Source organism: Piliocolobus tephrosceles, chromosome 14 (genome assembly GCF_002776525.5).
Source record: "Piliocolobus tephrosceles isolate RC106 chromosome 14, ASM277652v3, whole genome shotgun sequence".
In the NCBI taxonomy this organism is placed as follows: domain Eukaryota; kingdom Metazoa; phylum Chordata; class Mammalia; order Primates; family Cercopithecidae; genus Piliocolobus; species Piliocolobus tephrosceles.
The window spans coordinates 811,411-831,922 of NC_045447.1; the positions used below are offsets into that span (position 1 = coordinate 811,411).

Consider the following 20,512-nt stretch of genomic DNA (forward strand, 5'->3'; position numbering starts at 1 on the left):
GAGTCTCACTCTGTCCACCAGGCTGGAGTGCAGTGGTGCGATCTCGGCTCACTGCAAGCTCCGCCTCCTGGGTTCACGCCATTCTCCTGCCTCAGCCTCCCTAGTAGCTGGGACTACAGGCGCCCGCCACCGCGCCCGGCTGATTTTTTGTATTTTTAGTAGAGACGGGGTTTCATCGTGGTCTCGATCTCCTGACCTTGTGATCCGCCCTCCTCGGCCTCCCAAAGTGCTGGGATTACAGGCGTGAGCCACCGCGCCTGGCCTTGGATAACATTTTAAAATGAAATCATTGTGGGTGGGACAGCGTGGCTCACGTTTGTAATCCCACCAACCTTTGGAGGCCAAGGCGGGTAGATCACCTGAGGTCAGGAGTTCAAGACCAGCCTCACCAACATGGTGAAACCCGTCTCTACTAAAAATACAAAATTAGCCGGGCAGGGTGGTGGGCGCCCCTAATCCCAGCTACTAGGGTGGCTGAGGCAGAATTGCTTGAACTCCGGAGGCAGAGGTTGCAGTGAGCCAAGATCGCGCCACTGCACTAGAGTCAGCCTGGGCGACAGAACAAGACTCCATCTTTGAAACAAAAAAATGAAATCATTGTAGAGGTGACTGTAAATTTGTAAGCAGCTTTAAGACACAAGAGAGGGGAGTCTCATGCGCTTTGCCCAGTCTCCTCCAAGGGGGATATTTTGCGAGTCAGGGGCGTGGAGACCCTCTCACAGAGCGAAGTTCCCTCTCCTTTTCATCGCTGCTGTCACCAAGCCTTCAATAACCGTGGGCACCTGCCTGCTTCTGCAGGGTGCTTGGGACTGAGCGTGGGGGCAGCGCTGGTGTTTGGAATGCGCAGGTACAGGCGGCCTCGGAACGGGGCGGGGTGGTGGGCGCAGGAAGGGCAGCGGACTTCTTGCAGGGCCTTGGCCGCTGCACCCGGGCACCCTGGACTCCTGGCTGTTTCGGGGAGTGGGCTGGGGGACGGCTGAGGGCTCAGAGGAGGAGACTGACCCGGTCTCCTGGCCATGACCACAGGTGCAACGCTTTCCCCTTGCGGCAGGGCGGCCCCTCGGGCCTGACCCAACCCAGCAGCTTCCTCCTTCCCGGTGTGAGTCATCCTCGGGCCCGGGCCTCTGCCAGTAACCGCCGCGCCCCCCCCAAGCCCGGCCTCGCTCAGCTCAGGTGCGGCCCCCACTGCTCGGCTCCCACCTGCCGGGGCGTTCGCTGGGTCGGGGGCGGCAGGGCGACCCCGTCACCATCGGGGAGGGGCGCAGAGCCCTCCCCAGAGGCTCGAGGCGGAGGCATCGTCCGCACCGGCCTCCCCACGCCCAGCTCACCCGCAGCGCGGCCTCGGCGTCCCCGGCCAGCAGGTGCACGCAGCCAGCGTTGAAGCACAGCCTGGCGGGCGGCGCCGGGACGCCCGAGAAGAGGTGCAAGGCGCTGGCCCAGTCCCCGCGATCCACGGCCTGCGCGCCCAGGTGCCAGGCGCGCACCAGGTCCCCCAGAGAGGCCATGGCGGCCCGTGGCGGCTCGAGAAGGAGCTGGGATCCCGCGGAGGGGCCGGGGCCGGGTCCAGGAGGCGGCGCGGGGCTGTGGGGCCTGGGAGGCGGGCGGACGAGCGGCAGCCGCGCCTCAGGTGCAACCCCGCTGCCCCACGGCGCCCCCTGGCGGCAGGCGCCCGCTCCTCCCCGTTAGGGCCCCGCCCCCGCCCGGGACCTCCTGACCGCGCCCCCGCCCGAAACGGCCACGCCCTCCAGCCCTCCGACCACGCCCGCCTCCCATTCAGCACCCGCCCCGGCCGGACTTCCGCCGGGAGCTTTGTGCGCCCGGCATCCCAGCCCCGCCCGCGCTGGCCTCGGTGCGCCGGATAAAGCCCTCCGGGCCAGCCGCTGCGGTAGGGCCAAGGTTCCGCGCCGGGCGTGGACGGTTGGGGGGGCGGCCCCGGCCCCGCAGGTGAGCGACCCCGGGCCGCGCGGGCAAGGTGGGCGGTCTGGGCGCGGAGGGCAGAGTGGGGCCGGGCCCAGTGCGCGTCCTGAGGTTTGGGCCGCAGCTGAGAGTGAGCCGGGGGCGGGCCGCCAGCTCTCCCGGGGTGGGGAAACTGAGGTCCGGATGGGGCGGGGAAGGCGCGTTCTCCTGCAGGGCCCCGCTCCGGTGGCCACCGGGCAGCCGGACGCCGCGGGGAGCTGAGCGGACCCCGCCGCCCTGTCCCGCGGGGCCTGCCCTTCTCCGCGCCTTCCGAGCGCGGACTTCACGGGACCCGGAGGCCCTTCGCTCAGTCGCCGAGGAGGAGGCGCTCCCGGTGGGACGCGCGCCCAGCCCTGCCCTCCCCGGGAGAAGGGACGGGCGCCTCCCTGCAGGGGCCCTGGCTTCCTGCCCACCAGCGCTGAGTCCTGTATTAGTTGTGAACCTAAAATAATGAAAAGGGTCAGAATGTGGTGCCCGGTGGGTTTATTCAGGCACAGAGGTCGAGGGCGGCCTGGGTCACCAGGTGCACCGGAGAACAAGACAGAGGCTCAGGTTTTTAAAGAAAAGAGAGCCCGTCGGAGAGCAGGTGGTTTGGAGCTCACTGGCTTGTAGAAATGGCATTGGTTCGCGATTGGCCACGGCTGGGTGTTATTAGTGGGAAGTTACTTGGCTCAAGGGGTAGTGAGAGACTGCGATTTCATTTGAAATGCTTTCTGGTACTTAACATCAGGCTTTCTGGGCCAGAAGTTTAAAAGGGCTTTGCATTCCTCAGATAAATGATTTTTTCTTTCTCATTTGCCCCCCTTTTGATCAAAATATTTCTTCTTGAAAGCATTGATTATCAAAATCTGAGGGTCAGAGTGTCCCCCTCTTGCTGGGAAGGCACATTCCCGCATAGTCCTGTCCCATGCCAAGCAGGGGAGGAGGAGACATTTCAGGGAGGATTTTATTTTTATTTATTTATTTATTTATTTTTCGAGACGGAGTCTCGCTCTGTCGCCCAGGCTGGAGTGCAGTGGCCGGATCGCAGCTCACTGCAAGCTCCGCCTCCCGGGTTTACGCCATTCTCCTGCCTCAGCCTCCTGAGTAGCTGGGACTACAGGCCCCCGCCACCTCGCCCGGCTAGTTTTTTGTATTTTTTTAGTATAGACGGGGTTTCACCATGTTAGCCAGGATGGTCTCGATCTGCTGACCTCGTGATCCGCCCGCCTCGGCCTCCCAAAGTGCTGGGATTACAGGCTTGAGCCACCGCGCCCGGTTTTTTTTTTTAACACCACAAACTGAATTGGAATGGCATCACAGGGTGGCAAACATGAGGCCTCAGTGAAGTCGTTAATTTATACAGCTGCTATCACCTGTGGAATCATCTCTAGTTTTTAGAAACACCATTAATTTTAGTTTTTTCAGAAGTAACACATAGGACTATAACCAATTTATATGCTAGGATGAAAAAAACAAACCTGTTCCATCAGGGAGACAACTAAAAACATGAAGAAACTAAAATCCATGTTCTTTATTTATTGTTTATTTAGCGATGGGGTCTTGCTCTGTCGCCCACGCTGGAGTGCATAGGCACAGTCCCCACTCATAGCAGCCTTGAGCTCTTGGGCTTGAAGGATCCTCTTGTCTCAGCCTCCCGAGTACCTGGGAATACAGGTGTTTGCCACCAGGACCGGCTAATTTTTAAATTTTTTTGGTGGAGACTAGGTCTTGCCACCTTGCCCAGGCTAGTCTCGAACTCCTGAGCCCAAGCGATCCTCTCATCTGGGCCTCCCAAAGTGCTGGGATTATAGGTGTGAACACTGTACCCGGCCAGGTTCTTCTTTAGAGACTTGCAGCCAGAAGATTGTTCAGGATTTAGTCCAGATTGTAGGAAAATAAAAAATACAATGGTCAGGGATAGAATCCAGTAATAGGTATGCTATAGTTTTTCTCTGAAACATAATTTTTCTCTACTTCCCCATTTCTACCAAAGATAAATCTTGGTAAGACCAATTTACTTGTAAAATAAATTTTAGGATTATATTTGGCCTGATTATTTGCCTAAAGTACAACAACAGTGGTGACTGGCCATATGGGCTCCTTTTTAAATTGGCTGGAACTTTGCCATAAGGAATTTCAGATTAGACTTTTTTCCCCATGCCAGACAGGTAATGTGCTGACATCAAAACAGGGTTTGAGGGAGACATACCCTACACATGAGGCAATCATCATGCTTATGAACTACAAAAGGGTCAGATTAGACCTTTAAAAGCCACTTGAGGGGTGGGCACGGTGGCTCACGCCTGTAATCCCAGCACTTTGGGAGGCCGAGGCAGGCGGATCATGAGGTCAGGAGATCGAGACCATCCTGGCTAACATGGTGAAACCCCGTCTCTACTAAAAAAAATATAAAAAATTAGCCAGGCGTGGTGGAGTGCACCTGTCCCAGCTACTCGGGAGGCTGAGGTGGAGAATGGTGAACCTATGAGGCGGAGCTTGCAGTGAGCCGAGATTGCGCCACCGCACTCCAGCCTGGCCAACAGAGTGAGGTTCCGTCTCAAAAAAATAAATAAAATAATACCTGTGTGAATTGGGGGGTGAATGTCTTCCAGGTCCCAAACTATCTTGAAGTTCCTGGATCTGTCAGAAAGTGACATTCTTTACTTACCTCAAGGCCAAGAACCTTGTAAGGGAACTATGTAAACAGGGCACCAGTCCAGTCATCCCAAGGGGCTTTTTATTGGCTCTGTAAAGTGAACCTCGATTCCTCAAAGCAGTCTGGTCATATCTGAAAATACGTCATCCCAGTCCAAGCCTTGGTAGAATAACCAGGGTCTCCAATTGTGTCCTGTTACAAGGAAAATGGATTCTTACTGAACTCCTGCAAATAACTACATTGCCATAAAATAAGAATACTCATGAATCGCTTCCAGATTTTTGAGAAATCAGGTGAGAAAAGACAAATGTTTCAGTTTTGTTCACAAAAGTGTATGTCACCCAATTGCTATAGCTATAAATGGCTCAAACAGAAAAAGGATTTTTGACTCTGGAAAACAAAATATAAAAAGAGTCAGCAAGGTTTCAACAACAGCAAAAAGTCACAAAAAGCATTTCAGACCTCTATCAGTTCCGTTCTGTGTAATTTGCTTTTTTTTGAGACGGAGTCTCCCTCTGTCACCCAGGCTGGAGTGCAGTGGCACGACCTCGGCTCACTGCAAGTGCCGCCTTCTGGGTTCACGCCATTCTCCTGCCTCCACCTCCCAAGTAGCTGGGACTACAGGCGCCGCCATCACTCCAGACTGATTTTTTGTATTTTTAGTAGAGACGAGGTTTCACCGTGTTAGCCAGGCCAGGATGGTCTCGATCTCCTGACCTCGTGATCCACCTGCCTTGCCCTCCCAAAGTGCTGGGATTACAGGTGTGAGCCACCGCGCCCAGCCACTTTCTTCTGTGTGATGTTGGGTTAGCAATCCTCATGAAAGCATCAGCTTTTTAATAAGAGTCATGGAAATTTTTACTTGGTCCATTGATGTGATCTCCCAAATTATCAGAAGTCTGTATACTTGTCAGTGTCCTTTCCATGAAGTTCCTTGAAAATGCACATTTTGAACTGTAGCTTATTTTATTTATTTATTTATTTATTTATTTATTTATTTATTTATTTATTTTGAGACGGAGTCTCGCTCTGTTGCCCAGGCTGGAGTGCAGTGGCGCAATCTCGGGGTTACTGCAACCTCTGCCTCCCGGGTTCAAGCAGTTCTCCTGCCTCAGCCTCCTGAGTAGCTGGAATTATAGGCATGTGCCACCATACCCAGCTAATTTTGTATTTTTAGTAGAGACGGGGTTTTACCACGTTGGCCTTGCTGGCTTTGAACTCCTGACCTCAAGTGATCCACCCGCCTCAGCCTCCCTAAGTGTTGGGATTACAGGCGTGAACCACCATGCCTGGCCTTAAACTGCATTTTGAGAAAAAAGTAAAACAGTAATTTTCTGTGGATAACAAAAGACTTAGAGTAGCCATGGGTGAAGATGCGATTGACAGGGAATTTGGTTCCTTCTGTGGTTAAAACAATTGAACATATAATGATGACTGATAACATATACCAAGACAGGTCAGAATTTTTAGGAATCTCATACAATTTTGGAGCATATGTTAATAATACATTTATACAAATATAACTCAAACAGCATTCCACATTTGACGATGCTTCCTGTATGATTTTAACATACCAGATAAGCCTCATACATCTCCCTTGGACTTCTCGGGGTTCCTGTTTGTTATGTCCAAGTTAGTTCAGGTCAAAAAACCCTTACTTTTAGGACTTGAAATTTCATTTTGGAAAGTATATCAAATATCAAAGGCTTAAAACAATTTCAAAACAGGATCACAGGTCACTGTAAAATAAGCCATTCATTTAATCAAATTGGTAATTCAGAGATTTCCCAAAGCAAAAACCTTTACTATGATAGAGAGGAGACTTAGTTTCCCAAGCGATCAACAGACCTAATAAAAACAGCATGAAGCAAACAGAATGTCTCTCCCTCTTTCCCCTCTTTATTTTTCCTATTTACTCAAAAGATAAAAATATTTTACAATCTCGCCGGGCGCGGTGGCTCAAGCCTGTAATCCCAGCACTTTGGGAGGCCAAGACGGGCGGATCACGAGGTCAGGAGATCGAGACCATCCTGGCTAACCTGGTGAAACCCTGTCTCTACTAAAAAATACAAAAAAACTAGCCGGGCGAGGTGGCGGGCGCCTGTAGTCCCAGCTACTGGGGAGGCTGAGGCGGGAGAATGGCGTAAAGCCGGGAGGCGGAGCTTGCAGTGAGCTGAGATCCGGCCACTGCACTCCAGCCTAGGCAACAGAGCAAGACTCTGTCTCAAAAAAAAAAAAAAAAAAAATTTTACAATCTCTTATTAATACTACACGAAATGTTGTTCAAAAGAAAAACAAACTCTACTTATACATCCATCTCACATACAGAATTGATTCTCTTATATTTAGTAGTTTCAGTTACATATATTAATAACAGTGTTAACTTAGTGACCCTAATTTTCAGTCAAAAACTTAGGGAGTAATTTTGAACTGTATTTGTAGATGAAAAACATTTCATAATGTTTTACAGAGATACGTTTCCTAAATTTTTTTATTAACAGATCTAAATATATTTAGCTTTCCTATACCATATAAAAATAAGATACTAAAGTATATAAGCTTAAACTTATGCTTAGTAATTAATGTTTCAATGTTTTACGTAGAAACGACTCAGACGTTTGTTTGTTTGTTTGTTTTTTGAGATGGAGTCTCTTGTCACCCAGGCTGGAGTGCAGTGGCACAGTCTCAGCTCACTGCAACCTCCACTTCCCGGGTTCAAGCGATTCTTCTGCCTCGGCCTCCCAAGTTAGCTGAGATTACAGGTGCACGCCACCATGCCTGGCTAATTTTTGTATTTTTAGTGGAGATGGGGGTTTCACCATGTTGGCTAGGCTGGTCTCGAACTCCTGACCTCAGGTGTTCCGCCCGCCTCAGCCTCCCAGAGTACTGGGATTACAGGTGTGAGCCACTGCGCCCGGCCACAAAAGGAGATTAATAAAAGTGGCATCACCCGGGGCACAGACATCCTGCCAGCCCCCGGGGGTCTTCGGCCTCCCAGTGACCCTGCGTCCCCGAGGTTCAGCCATCCCCTCCGTGGTCCCACCCCAGTCCTTGCAGCTCACCCCCTCCTGCCCCGCCAGTCCCTCACCCACGGGCTCCTCAGTTCCCCCGGCTCTGTCCTTTCCTCCCCGCCTGACGGCCCCGCCACCCCTGCAGGCGCCCTGGGCAGGACCCGCCCGCGGCACGGCCTGCGCTTGAAGGAGGCGGGAAGGGCCCAGCCGCGGTGGCAGGTGTGCCCGGGGCGCACACGTGGTGTCGCTGATGTCGCCTGCGCCGACCTCCTGTTCGTTTCATGGCGGAAGCTGCTTCGCCGCGTGGTGGCCGCGCGCCTCCTCCTCCGCTCGGCGGTTCTTCCTCCGTGACCGCCACGTGCGGCGCAGCTGGGGTCGTTTGTGCGCGAGCGTTCGTGCGGACGCGCGTTGCTGGTCTCCGTGGTCTCTGCCCAGGAGGGGAACTGCCGGGGCCCGTGGTCACTGTGTTCGACTTTCCAGGGAACGGGTGGGCTGTGGGGTGTGGCCGCGCCGCCTCCCGCCCCTCGCGCCGTTCGCTCTACGCAGATGCGGTCCACAGGGGCCTCCATGCCGCGGAACCCACGGTCGGGTTCGGCCTCACCCGGGGACCCGTCTGGCCCCTCTGCGGGCGTGCTCGCTTCCTGGCAGCCTGGGCGCCGCCGGGGTGTGCTGTGCTCACCACCCACCAGCTTACCATGTTCACGACAAGCCGTGGGAACCTGGCCACCCCCGTGCCTGCACCCGCCTGAGTCCCCGGCCGCATCCTCTGTCCGAGTCCAGACCCGTGTGTCTCCCACCGCCCTCCTGACTTCTTCCCCGGCGTCAGGTGGGCTCCCCTCCCCCGGGAGCTCGGGCCTCACAAGGGTCGCCCTCTCCTGCCCTGGCCGCCTCCGCCTGTTCTCAGGCCCGCAGGGAGGCCGAGGAGAGCCTAAGGTGGGGTCCCCTTGGTCAGACCCTCCTGTGGCTTGGGCGTGTTCTGCATCTGTCGTGAAACCGGGAGGTGTCGGGGCTTCCTGGCCTCCTGACTGGTGGACGGTGGCACCGTCATCAGCCCCGAGCCCAGCCCGGGGAGGGCCTGCTCCCTTCTGCTCCAGGTGGGAGCGGCTCTTGCCCGGGGCGCCTCCGTGAGCACCCTCGCGAGCTCGCGACAGCCCCAGGCTGGGCTGCGGGACGGGCGACCGACCCTGGGTGTTGGTCCTTGTGTCACGGGCAGTGTAGAACCAGGTCCTGGAACCTGGTGCCGCCTCGGTGTGACCTGGCTGTGTCGCGTCCCCATCCTCCATAGAGGGTGGCTGCCTGGCGTGGTGGAGGATGGTGCTCTGAGCCGCGGGGTGTTTCCCAGCACGTGTTAGGGTCCTGGGTGGAAAGGACTTTTGGGAAGCAGCAGCTGGGCCTGTGAGGGTATGGACGCCTGCCCGGGGATCAGCCGGGCTGGCCGGGTGTTTCTGGTGGAGACCTGGGACGAGAGCCGATGGGCTGCCAGCGGTCCCTCCTGGACCGTGCAGAAGCTATGGTGGAATGTGAGCCCGACCTGGGGTGCCAGCCTGATGGGAAGGTGGCAGAGGCTGTATGACTTGGAGATAGGTCGTGAAGGCCCTGAGGCTGCCCCTTTGTCCCTGTGGGTCCCTCGCTCTGGGGACCTCGGGCTGCGGAGGACTGAGTGCAGTGCAGTCCTGGTGGAGCGGCCACCCAGCCAGCCACAGAATTCAGTGCCCTCGCCCTGGTGGAGGTTCACCCAGCCAGCCACCGCAGAATTCTTGGCCCTCAGGCACTGCTGAAGAGAGCGAAAGCTCTGGCTGTGGGGCCCAGGTGTGGCTGGCAGTGGCCGGCGGCAGGCAGAGGCCCCATCACCGTGGGTGAGGCCTGGAGGTGCTAAAGCTAAGATCCCATCCTGGTTTTAACCTTCAAAAATATCATTAATGGTTTTTTCTTTTTTCATGAATACAAACCAGGGTATGTACATTGTGTAGTATTCAGAAAATACAAAACAGATCAAAGCACAGAGGCGCCGTCGGCAGAGTAGCCAGACCCTCACACATGTGTCTCCCGGGTTCTGAGAAGGGGCCTTGCAGCGTGCAGCGTGGTTGCCTTAGGGTAACACAACTTTATGCTGCTCTGTGAAACCTTTCCCATGGCATTAAGTATTTTTATCAAACATGGTTTTATTTATTTATTTTTTATTTTTATTTTTTGAGACGGAGTCTCGCTCTGTTGCCCAGGCTGGAGTGCAGTGGCCGGATATCAGCTCACTGCAAGCTCCGCCTCCCGGGTTCACGCCACTCTCCTGCCTCAGCCTCCCGAGTAACTGGGACTACAGGCGCCCACCACCTCGCCCGGCTAGTTTTTTTGTATTTTTTTTTAGTAGAGACAGGGTTTCACCGAGTTCGCCAGGATGGTCTCGATTTCCTGACCTCGTGATCCACCCGTCTCGGCCTCCCAAAGTGCTGGGATTACAGGCTTGAGCCACAGCGCCCGGCCAAAACATGGTTTTAAAATGCTGTTTTTCGTTCATCAGATTCTACCCTGTGTGATCAGAACTGGGGTCCTTGGGAAAGCCCACCCTTGATGGGGGCCTGTTGGCCTCACCCTGTCTGCGAGGGTGACCCCAACGTGTGCTGCTGGCACCTCCCAGAAAGGGTTCCCCAGAGCCCACGGGGCCACCTGACCCGTCCTCACAGCTGTCCCGTGGTACATCTGTGTGTTGTGGGCAGTGAGCTGAGAGGGAGGTGGGGTGCAGGGAGAAGCTTGACTCAGGGCTAAAACCAACACGGTGAACAGGAAGGGTGTCCTTCAAAACCTCAGCCTGGGCAGGAGCAGTGGCTCCTGCCTGTAATCCCAGCACTTTGGGAGGCCAAGGCGGGCAGATCACCTGAGGTCAGGAGTTTGAGACCAGCCTGGCGAACATGAAGAAACTTTGTCTCTACTAAAATTACAAAAATTTAGCCGGGTGTGGTGGTGCATGCCTGGTAATCCCAGACACTCAGGAGGCTGAAGCAGGAGAATCGTTTGAACCTGGGAGGTGGAGGTTGTGGTGAGCTGAGATCGCGCCACTGTACTCCAACTTTGGCAACAGAGCGAAACTCCATCTCAAAAACAAAAACAAAAACAAAAAAACCTGCGACCGGCCAGGTGCGGTGGCTCACACCTGTAATCCCAGCACTTTGGGAGGCCGAGGTGGGCGGATTGCTTGAGGTCAGGAGTTCAAGACCATCCTGGCCAACATGATGAAACCCCATTTCTACTAAAAATACAAAAATTAGCTGGGCTTGGTGGCACAGGCCTGTAATCTCAGCTATTTGAGAGGCTGAGGCAGGACAATCACTTGAACCCTGGAGGAGAAGCTTGCCGTGAGCCGAGATCACCCCCCTGCACTCCAGCTTGGGTGACAAAGTGAGACTCCATCTCAGCCTGGGTAACAGAGCGAGACTCCGTCTCAAAAAAAAACAAAAACAAAAACATAAAAACAAACATACAAACAAAAAACTCCTGCACCTACATGGACCCCCCGGGGGATGAACATGCCAGCACCTCCCCCCGGGAGTGGTGGTGTGAGGCCCCACACCTGTCACACCTGCTGGCCTCCTTCTCCATCTCCTATACAATATCCCTGGAAAGTTACTTTTTTTTTTTTTTGAGACGGAGTCTCACTCTGTCGCCCAGGCTGGAGTGCAGTGTCGTGATCTTGGCTCACTGCAAGCTCCGCCTCCCGGGTTCAGGCCATTCTTCTGCCTCAGCCTCCCGAGTAGCTGGGACTACAGGCGCCCGCCACCATGCCTGGCTGATTTTTTTTTTTGTATTTATAGTAGAGACAGGGTTTCACCGTGTTAGCCAGGACGGTCTTGATCTCCTGACCTCGTGATATGCCCCCTCAGCCTCCCAAAGTGCTGGGATTACAGGCGTGAGCCACCGTGCGCGGCCAGAAAGTTACTTTTTGTGTTTAAAATTGGTCATCTTAATTGTTAAAGAAAGGAACAATCCTTAGGTTAAATTGGTAAGTTTACAAAAACGAAAGACAGACAGCAACAGGCGTTGGTGAGGCTGTGGAGAAATTAGAATCGTCGTGCATTATAGATGCAAGCGTAAAATGGTACGTCCACTGTGGAAACAGTCTGGTAGTTCCTCAAAAAGCTAAACATAGAAACACCAGGAGACTCAACAGTTCCAGTCCTAGAAATGTGTGTCCCCAGATCAGTGAGAACACTCCACACAGAAACACATACACAGCTGTTCACAGCAGCACTGTTTATAACAGCCAGACAAGGGGGTGCAGCCCGAATGTCTGCTGGACAAACAGCCCATGATCCCTGCACACGGTGGGGCAGGACTCAGCCGCGGAAAGGCAGTTCCAGCACACGCTGCTGCAGGGATGAGCTTTGAAGACACCGTGCCGAGTGAAATCAGCCAGCCATGAGAGAACAGAACCTGTATGGTCTCCTTTATAGGAAGTGCCCAAAATAGAAAAATTCACAGAGACAGAAAATGGCCAGGGCCTGAGGAGGGGCGGAGGGAGTAACTGTTGATGGGCACATGGTTCATTGTCTTTGGGGCAGTGAAAATGTTCTGGGCTGAGACAGGTGGATCGCTTGAGGTCAGGAGTTCAAGACCAGCCTGGCCAAACGTGGCGAGACCCTATCTCAATCAGAAATACAAAACTTAGGCCGGGCGCGGTGGCTCAAGCCTGTAATTCCAGCACTTTGGGAGACCGAGACGGGCGGATCACGAGGTCAGGAGATCGAGACCATCCTGGCGAACACGGTGAAACCCCGTCTCTACTAAAAACTACAAAAAACTAGCCGGGCGAGGTGGCGGGAGCCTGTAGTCCCAGCTACTCGGGAGGCTGAGGCAGGAGAATGGCGTGAACCCGGGAGGCGGAGCTTGCAGTGAGCTGAGATCCGGCCACCATTGCACTCCAGCCTGGGCGACAGAGCGAGACTCCGTCTCAAAAAAAAAAAAGAAATACAAAACTTAGCCGGGTGTGGTAGCGGGTGCCTGTAGTCTCAGCTACTCTGGAGACTTAGGCACAAGAATCACTTGAGCCAGGAGGCGGAGGTTACAGTGAGCTGGGATTGCACCACTGCACTCCCCTGCAGGTGACAGAGCGAGACCCTGTCTCAAAAAAAAAAAACTAAGCCGGGCTCGGTGGCTCACGCCTGTAATCCCAGCACTTTGGGAGGCCGAGGCAGGTGGATCGCAAGGTCAGGAGATCGAGATCATCCTGGCTAACACAGTGAAACCCCGTCTCTACTAAAAATACAAAAACTTAGCCAGGCGAGGTGGCAGCGCCTGTAGTCCCAGCTACTCGGGAGGCTGAGACAGGAGAATGGCATGACCCGGGAGACGGAGCTTGCAGTGAGCCGAGATTGTGCCACTGCACTCCAGCCTGGGCGACAGAGTGAGACTCTGCCTCAAAAAAAAAAAACAAAATCTGGAGTTGGATAGTAGTGATGGTGACTCATGTCTGTGAATATGTTAAAAACACTGAGTTGTAACTTTAGGGTAAATTTTATGGTGTATGAATTATATCTCAAAGTTGTAAAACAGTCACTGAGGCTGGGTGTGGTGGCTCACACCTGTAATTCCAGCACTTAGGGAGGTCGAGGCAGGAGGATTACCAAGCTCAGGAATTTGAGACCAGTCTGGGCAACATAGTGAGACCCCATCTCTACAAAAAATACCCCCCCAAAATTATCCAGGTGCAGTGTGTACTGCAGTGGTCCCAGCTACTCGGAAGGCTGAGGTGGGAGGATTGTTTGAGCCCGGGAGGTTGAGGCTGCCATGAGCCGTGATTGCTCCACCGCACTCCAGCCTGGGCAACAGTGAGACCCTGTCTCAAAAAAAATAAATAAAAATTGTCAGCCGGGCGCGGTGGCTCAAGCCTGTAATCCCAGCACTTTGGGAGGCCGAGACGGGCGGATCACGAGGTCAGGAGATGGAGACCATCCTGGCTAACACGGTGAAACCCCGCCTCTACTAAAAAATACAAAAAACTAGCCGGGCGTAGTGGCGGGCGCCTGTAGTCCCAGCTACTCGGGAGGCTGAGGCAGGAGAATGGTGTAAACCCAGGAGGCGGAGCTTGCAGTGAGCTGAGATCTGGCCACTGCACTCCAGCCTGGGCGACAGAGCGAGACTCCGTCTCAAAAAATAAATAAATAAATAAATAAATAAATAAATAAATAAATAAATAAATAAATAAATAAAAATGGTCACTGAGATGGTAAACACATGGAATTCCCTTTGAAGCTGGTGGACACAGTGTGTGAGTCAAGGCTGCTGTTCACTGAGGAGGCCTGAGCCTCCCTCCCGAGGGGACGGCTGTGCATGGTCATCTTGCCAGCGTCAGCTCATCCTGCTGTGCCCTCGTGCTTCTGGGGGCTGCTCCCGGGGGGCTCGGGGGTAGCCACCCTGTCCCATGTGGAAGGTTTTCTGGTTTCCCCTGACACTGGGGAGCGGTGGCTGCAGGGCTGTTTGCTTCCCCTAGAAGGGCCCCGGTGGGCACCTGGAGCTTTATGACGAGGAGGCTTTTAAGTTTTCTTGTAGACATGTTTGAAAAATGAGAAACAAGTGAATTTATTTTTATAATATATTTTATTTAACTCCAGTATACCCAAATTATTGCCATTTCCGCATGCAGTCGATATAAAAAGCTGTCACAGACATATTGACACTGTCTTTAATCATGTGTTTTGCACTTTCAGCTGTGGCTGCTGTGTCAGACAATATGAGGTGGGGAGGGGACAGGCCTTGAAGGCCTCCCTTGGGGGATGACAGCTTCTGGGGGCTCTGAAGCTGGTGTTGGCCGCCCACTCGCTCTGGGTCTCAGGCCGGCCTCCCGCCCCCGTCCTTGCCGCATCCTCAGGGCGGCAGCTGCAGGGCCCTCAAGGACGGGTGAGGGTGGTCAGCGCTCTCAGAAGGGGGCAGTAAGGCCGGCTCTGTGGGGGTGGGGGAGCCCGGGAGCCCCCTCGTCGGGTTGCCAGGGAGACCTGGGGGCACACAGCCCACTCTCTGGCCACGCCTGCTGGCAGCACAAGGCCCACCTGGAGGGCCTGCCGGTCCTCAGGGAATCACCACAGAAAAACCGCAGAGGAAGCGTGACCTGGCGCCCGGACAAGAATGCAGGGTGGCCCGGCTTCCAGTCCGTCTTGGGTGACTCACTGCGGTGTGCAGAAAACACCATTGTGCGCCTCGGCCACAGGAAGCCCTCCGCCTCTCCCCCCACTCCCCCCCGCGCCCGCCTCCGCCCGCCGCTCCTTTTCCAGGTCCTGGGGTGGGTGGCGCTATGGCACCGATGGAGACACTGACTGCTGCCATCGGCCCACCATGGCCACTTCTCACCCTCTGCCAGTAACCTGGCTTCTTGTGGGGTCCTTCAAGGTCTGTCTGTTCGGGGGTCATTTGAGGGAGCTTTGGGTCCTACTTGAGGGCAAAGCTTCAAGGGAGGGGCCCCTGCACGTCCTGTTGGTCCCGCCTTCCTGCAGAGGCTCCCTGGGAGGCCGCGGCATCCAGGCCGGGCCTCCCAAGAAACTGAGAAGTGGGGCTGCCACCCACCCCGCTCAGAGCCCATCTCCAGAGCAAGCCCCGTGCCCAGGGCTCAGGGGCAGCTGTTCCTTAGCTGGTTTCCTTCTCTGGGAAGGGGGCGTCCTGGGCTCAGCTGGGTTTGGGGTGAATATGAGCCTTCCTGAGTGTGCGTGCCGCTCCCACGCCTGCATCCTCTACTCCATCTCACAGCGAGGCCTGAGACTCCCCCTGGGGCCATGTGTCAGGCCAGGGCCTGGGACTCCCCACCCGAGGGGCCGGCCTCAGGGCTTCAGCTGGAATCTGCTACAGGTTCTGTGGTGGTCCAGGGGCCCTGGAGGTGCCAGCCTATGCCCACTGGCCACCTGCTCAGCGCACAGGGCAGCCACAGCCAATGACCGAACCTGCACCGAGGCTGGGGGCTGGGGCTCCGGGCACAGTCACCTGCAGACTCCTGTACCTCACTCAGGCCCTGGGGGTCTCCCAGGCTCTGTGGGAAAGGACACAGCCCTCGCCCTGCCCCCTGCCCTCAGCAGCGTCGCCTCCACAGTGAGTCAGGCATGTCCCCCGTGGGTCACCTCCTCCATGCCAGGCCGCCCCCAGGGGGCTCCCTTGTGCAGTTCTGCCCCGTGTGGGTGGGGGCCCAGCTGTACCGCCTCCCTGGGTGTGGGTCGTGGGGCCGGGGAACAAGAGCCTCTGGGGTTCTCAGAGCCCAGCGTTTTGTGGTCACAGGACTCATGGCAACAATTGGGCTTGAGTTAGCACCTTTCAGAAGAAATGAAGACACTTAAAAGAGTTGGTTGTTGATTTTTTTTTTTTTTTTTTTTTGAGACAGAGTTGCACTCTGTCGCCCAGGCTGGAATGCAGTGGTGCAATCTCAGCCCACTGCAACCTCTGCCTCGCAGGTTCAAGTGATTTGCTTGCCTCACCCCGCCAAGTAGCTAGGATTACAGGCACCCACCACCATGCCTGGCCAATTTTTGTATTTTTAGTAGAGATGGAGTTTCACTACGTTGGCCAGGCTGGTTTCGAACTCCTGGCCTCAAATGATCTGCCCGCCTCAGGCTCCCACAGTGCTAGGATAAGAGTCGCGGTCTCAGCTCACTGCAGCCTCCGCCCCCCGAGTTCTTGCCATTCTGCCTTAACCTCCTGAGCAGCTGGGATTACAGGCGCTGGCTACCACGCCCGGCTAATTTTTTGTATTTTTGGTAGAGATGGGATTTCACCATGTTGGCCAGGCTGGTCTCGAACTCCTGTCCTTGTGATCCGCTTACCTCGGCCTCCCAAAGTGCTGGGATTATAGGCATGATCCACCGTGCCCGGCCATCAGTTGTTAATTTTAAGTGGAAGCTGCAAAACTGGTGAGTGGCGTTGCCCCATCAGGGACCCGGGGAGCCTCCTTTGTCCTGGTGTGGGCTTGGGACCCGGCACCGTGTTCCAAGAAAGATGCTGAGGGATCCAGACAGGCGTTTGGATCCCTCTAACGAGACCAGTTACAGAAAGTGTGCGGTGGGGGAATGTGAACTGAATCCTTGCCAGCTGTTTCCGTTCTCAGTCACATCAGCCTGTGTCTCCACTTGGTCATTTTTAGGTCCGGGGTTTTGTAGACACAGCTCCCTCCCTACCCATCACATACCCTTCCTACACACCGTGCGCCCTCCCTACCCGCCCTCCCTACACACTGCGCACCACCACGCCTAGATACATACCTATTTCTTTCATAGAAACAGGGTCTCACTATGTTGCCCAGGCAGGTCTCAAACTCCTGGACTCAAGCGATCCACCTGCCAAGGCCTCCCAAAGTGGTGGGATCAGAGATGTGAGCCACCATGCCGGGCCAGTTTTCTGTTACTTAAAACAGAATATCTAAAACTGGGTATTTTTTTTTTTGAGACGGAGTCTCGCTCTGTCGCCCAGGCTGGAGTGCCGTGGCGCGATCTCGGCTCACTGCAAGCTCTGCCTCCCGGGTTCCCGCCATTCTCCTGCCTCAGCCTCCCGAGTAGCTGGGACTGCAGGCGCCTGCCACCACGCCCGGCTAATTTTTTGTATTTTTAGTAGAGACGGAGTTTCACTGTATTAGCCAGGATGGTCTCGATCTCCTGACCTCGTGATCCGCCCGTCTCGGTCTCCCAAAGTGCTGGGATTACAGGCGTGAGCCACAGTCCCCGGCCAAACTGGGTAATTTATAAAGAAAAGGAATTTATTTCTTACAGCTCTGGAGGCTAAGTCTAAGGGTGAGGGGAGCATCCGAGGAGGTGTTCATGCTGGTGGGACTCCAAAGGGTCCTGAGGCAGCTCGGGGCAGCCATGGTGAGGTCTCGGCGTGCAGGCTCAGGCCTCAGGCCTCTCTTCCTCTTCTTATAAAGCCACCAGTTCCACTCCCATGATAACCCAGCAATCCATGGGCAGGATCCTTACCCCCCAGGCACGTCCCAAGGCCCCACCTCGAAATGCTGTAGCATGGTGATGGAGTTCCAGCGTGTTTCAGAGGGACAGACTTTAAATTATAGCAGCCGCCCTCCCACAGAAGGGACAGGGCCAAATGCCCCCTTCCTGGGCTGATCAGCAAAGGGAGTGCCATCAGGGCCTTATACAAGTTCATCCTGAGCTCAGGGACAAAAACAGCCCTGCAGACTCCTGTGGAGAGGGGTGACCCAGCCTGATGGTGAGAGACAAGCCACGCCGGGTGCTGTGCCTGTGTTCCCGCTGGGCTGGCTTCCCTGTACACAGTGGGTCTGTCCATTCCAACTGGCTAGAGGCTCTGCCTTTTTAAAGATGACCTGGGAACTCATGAGCCACTCAAGGAACTGCAGATAAAAGGCCCCCAGTCTCAGATTTGGGGTTACCATTGGTCTGAGGGGCCAGTTCAGCTATGCTGGATGTCCCTGGAAGGCCTTGCTGAGCAACTAGGGGGAGGTGTGAGGGCAGCAGGGGTTGCTGTCTTCCCCCAAACCTTTTTTTTTTTTTTTTTGAGACGGAGTCTCGCTTTGTTGCCCAGCCTGGAGCGCAGTGGTGCGATCTCTGCTCACTGACTGCAAGCTCCGCCTCCCGGGTTCACACCGTTCTCCTGCCTCAGCCTCCCCAGTAGCTGGGACCGGAGGCACTTGCCAATACGCCTGGCAAATTTTTGTTGTATTTTTAGTAGAGATGGGATTTCACCATGTTAGCCAGGATGGTCTCAATCTCCTGACCTCGTGATCCGCGCGCCTTGGCCTCTCAAAGTGCTGGCATTACAGGCGTGAGCCACCACGCCCGCCTCCCCCTCACCCCTTTTAAAAGTTCCTTGGGAGCTTTGGAGCACGTGCAGGGCCAGGCGAGTGTTGGAGGAGGCACATCCAGGCCCTGAGAGGAAGAGACACTGTTGGGTTTTAGTAAAACACCCATGCAGCTCAGTCAAACACGAGGAGGAGGGGCTGGGCTTCAGAGCTTTCTGGAGACACTGCAAGGAGGTTGGGCCAGGGAGACCCTTGCAGGTGTGAAGCTGGGAGACCCCCAGAGGCGTGAGACTGGAAAACCCCTGGAGGCCTGAGGCTGCGCGCGCTTGGGTGCTGCGGGGCCTGGGGTGTCCATACTGCCCAAGGGGAAAGCCCCCTCCGGCCATGCCGCAAACCCTTTGCTGTGCCCCTCCCGCCTCCCGCCTCCTGCGTGTGTCCTTGGGTCCAGCCAACGCATCCAGGATCTCGAATTCCTGTGGACCTGTGGGCTCCAGTGACGGAAGCACTGGGCGCTTCTCCCACTCCAGATGTGCGGTCCTCAGAACCAGGCCAGGAGCCACTGCGTTGGGGTTTATGCTTGGATGGTGGACGGACGTGGGTGTGTTTGGAGAGCCGCACTCCGGGGTCTGGAGCTGCGTCTCCATCCTTGCCTGTCGGGGACCCTCTAAGGGCTTGCGGGCCGCCAGTCACCCTCCCTTAGCCAAGGGATCCCGGGAGATGGGGCGGGGACGCTGGGTTCTGTGTTGTGGGGCTGGCAGGACAGAGCCCGAGAGCGGCCAGACCTGCCCTTTGCATGGCACAGGGGCCCCCAGGAAAGGGTGAGCCGGGGGCAGATGGCCCCTCGGGGGCTGGACCAATGTGCTGGCTTCTCGGGGGAGCAGCCACCTCTGCGGTGTTTAGCGCAGGCCGACAGAGGTGGAGGGGCCTCCCCATGCTCGCCGCGGCCGCCGGGCTGGGCTCTGCCTACAGCGCTGGCCGGGGTGGGAACGGAGACCCAGCCTGGGCGTGCAGGTAGGGGAGGCACTTGGACTTCAGGCGCCTGGGACAGGCGCCGCTGGGAGGGAGGAGGCGCTGCCGGGTTCCACCAGCAGAGGGGCCCAGAGACCGGCCCGGACGCGCGGCCGTCGGCGTGGGGTGGCCGGGACTGGCTCCTCCGCAGGCTGCCGCCCCCGCCCGCCCGCTCGCTCGCTGCGGTGCGTCTGTGAACGGGCGGGTTTGTTGGCCAGCGTTCTGGCCTCCACGACCCCGGGTGCCGCAGATGCGGGGCCTTCCCAGGCACAGGACCCTGGGACGCTGGGAGCCAGTGTTGGCTCTGCACGTCTCTCGGAGCCTGACGGCCTGGCTGGGGCTGCCCCGTCGGGTCCTCGCAGCCCGCAAGGTGGTCCCCAGCCTGCGGAGGGGCCGGGCTGTACTCCTGGAAGGGAGGGGTGGGGGCTGAGGAGTGGCCTGGGGTGGGGGTCGGGGTACAGACGCCCCAGAGGAGGGTTGGAGAGAGGGTCTGACGCCCACTGAGCCTATGACTGGGGGAGTACTGAGAACCCAGGGAAATTTCCAGGAGCCGCTGGGAGTGCCCGTGGCAGTGGAGGTGGTGGTGGTGGGGGACCTGCTGCCTTTATTCATTTGCTCATCAAACACCATCAGCGCCACTGATGCCGCCGCCGTCTGGGGGTCGAGGGGTGCGTTGGTGCCGGAAGCCAAGTCCACACTCCGGACAGCCATGGGGCACGCCAGGGGCAGGAGTGTTGGCCAGGAGCAGCTGTGGCCTCTGCTGTTTGGGACAAGACAAAGAGAGGTGGAGTGGCCTCCCGTCAGGGCCTCCCTGTGCGATGGGGGTTTCACGAGGCTCACCCCACCCTCGCTGCACTCAGCACCCGCCCTCGGCTCCAGATAACTTGCTGCCAGCCACCCTGGTTCTGTGCAGGGCCTCACTTTTCCTTCTTTTCTTTTTTCTTTTCTCTTCCTTTTTTCCCCCTTTCCTTTCCTTTCTTCTTTCTTTCTTTTCTTCTTTTTTTTTTGGAAACAGGGTCTTGCTCTGTCACCCAGGCTAGAATGCAGTGGCCCAATCTTGGGTCACTGCAGCCTTGACCTCCTGGGCTCAAGTGATCCTCCCACCTCAGCCTCCTGAGTAGCTAGGATTACAGGTGCATGTCAACACACCCAGCTGATTTTTTTTTTTTTTTT

General features: G+C 56.0%; 2 protein-coding genes and 1 pseudogene across 5 annotated transcripts in view; 1 reads left to right on the forward strand and 2 right to left on the reverse strand.

Annotated features, from left to right (window-relative positions):
* Positions 1-1,639, reverse strand: part of NOXA1 (NADPH oxidase activator 1) — an 11,400-nt gene extending 9,761 nt beyond the window's left edge. For 2 of the 4 annotated variants that reach the window (XM_026457516.1, XM_026457515.1), the window contains exon 1: positions 1,329-1,639. In XM_026457516.1, coding sequence (XP_026313301.1) covers positions 1,329-1,505 — 177 coding nt within the window. In that variant the 5' untranslated portion in view covers positions 1,506-1,639. Of the gene's footprint in view, positions 1-1,002; positions 1,216-1,328 lie in introns of all 4 variants that reach the window. The other 2 variants (XM_026457517.1, XM_026457518.1) reach the window with 2 other exon arrangements.
* Positions 1,640-1,793: 154 nt separating this feature from the next.
* EXD3 (exonuclease 3'-5' domain containing 3) overlaps positions 1,794-20,512 on the forward strand; it is a 116,353-nt gene continuing 97,634 nt past the window's right edge. The window contains exon 1 of the mRNA XM_026457501.1: positions 1,794-1,944. The gene's annotated coding sequence lies outside the window, so the exon portion shown is untranslated. The remainder of the gene's footprint in view (positions 1,945-20,512) is intronic.
* Positions 4,097-4,191, reverse strand: LOC111553126 (annotated as a pseudogene).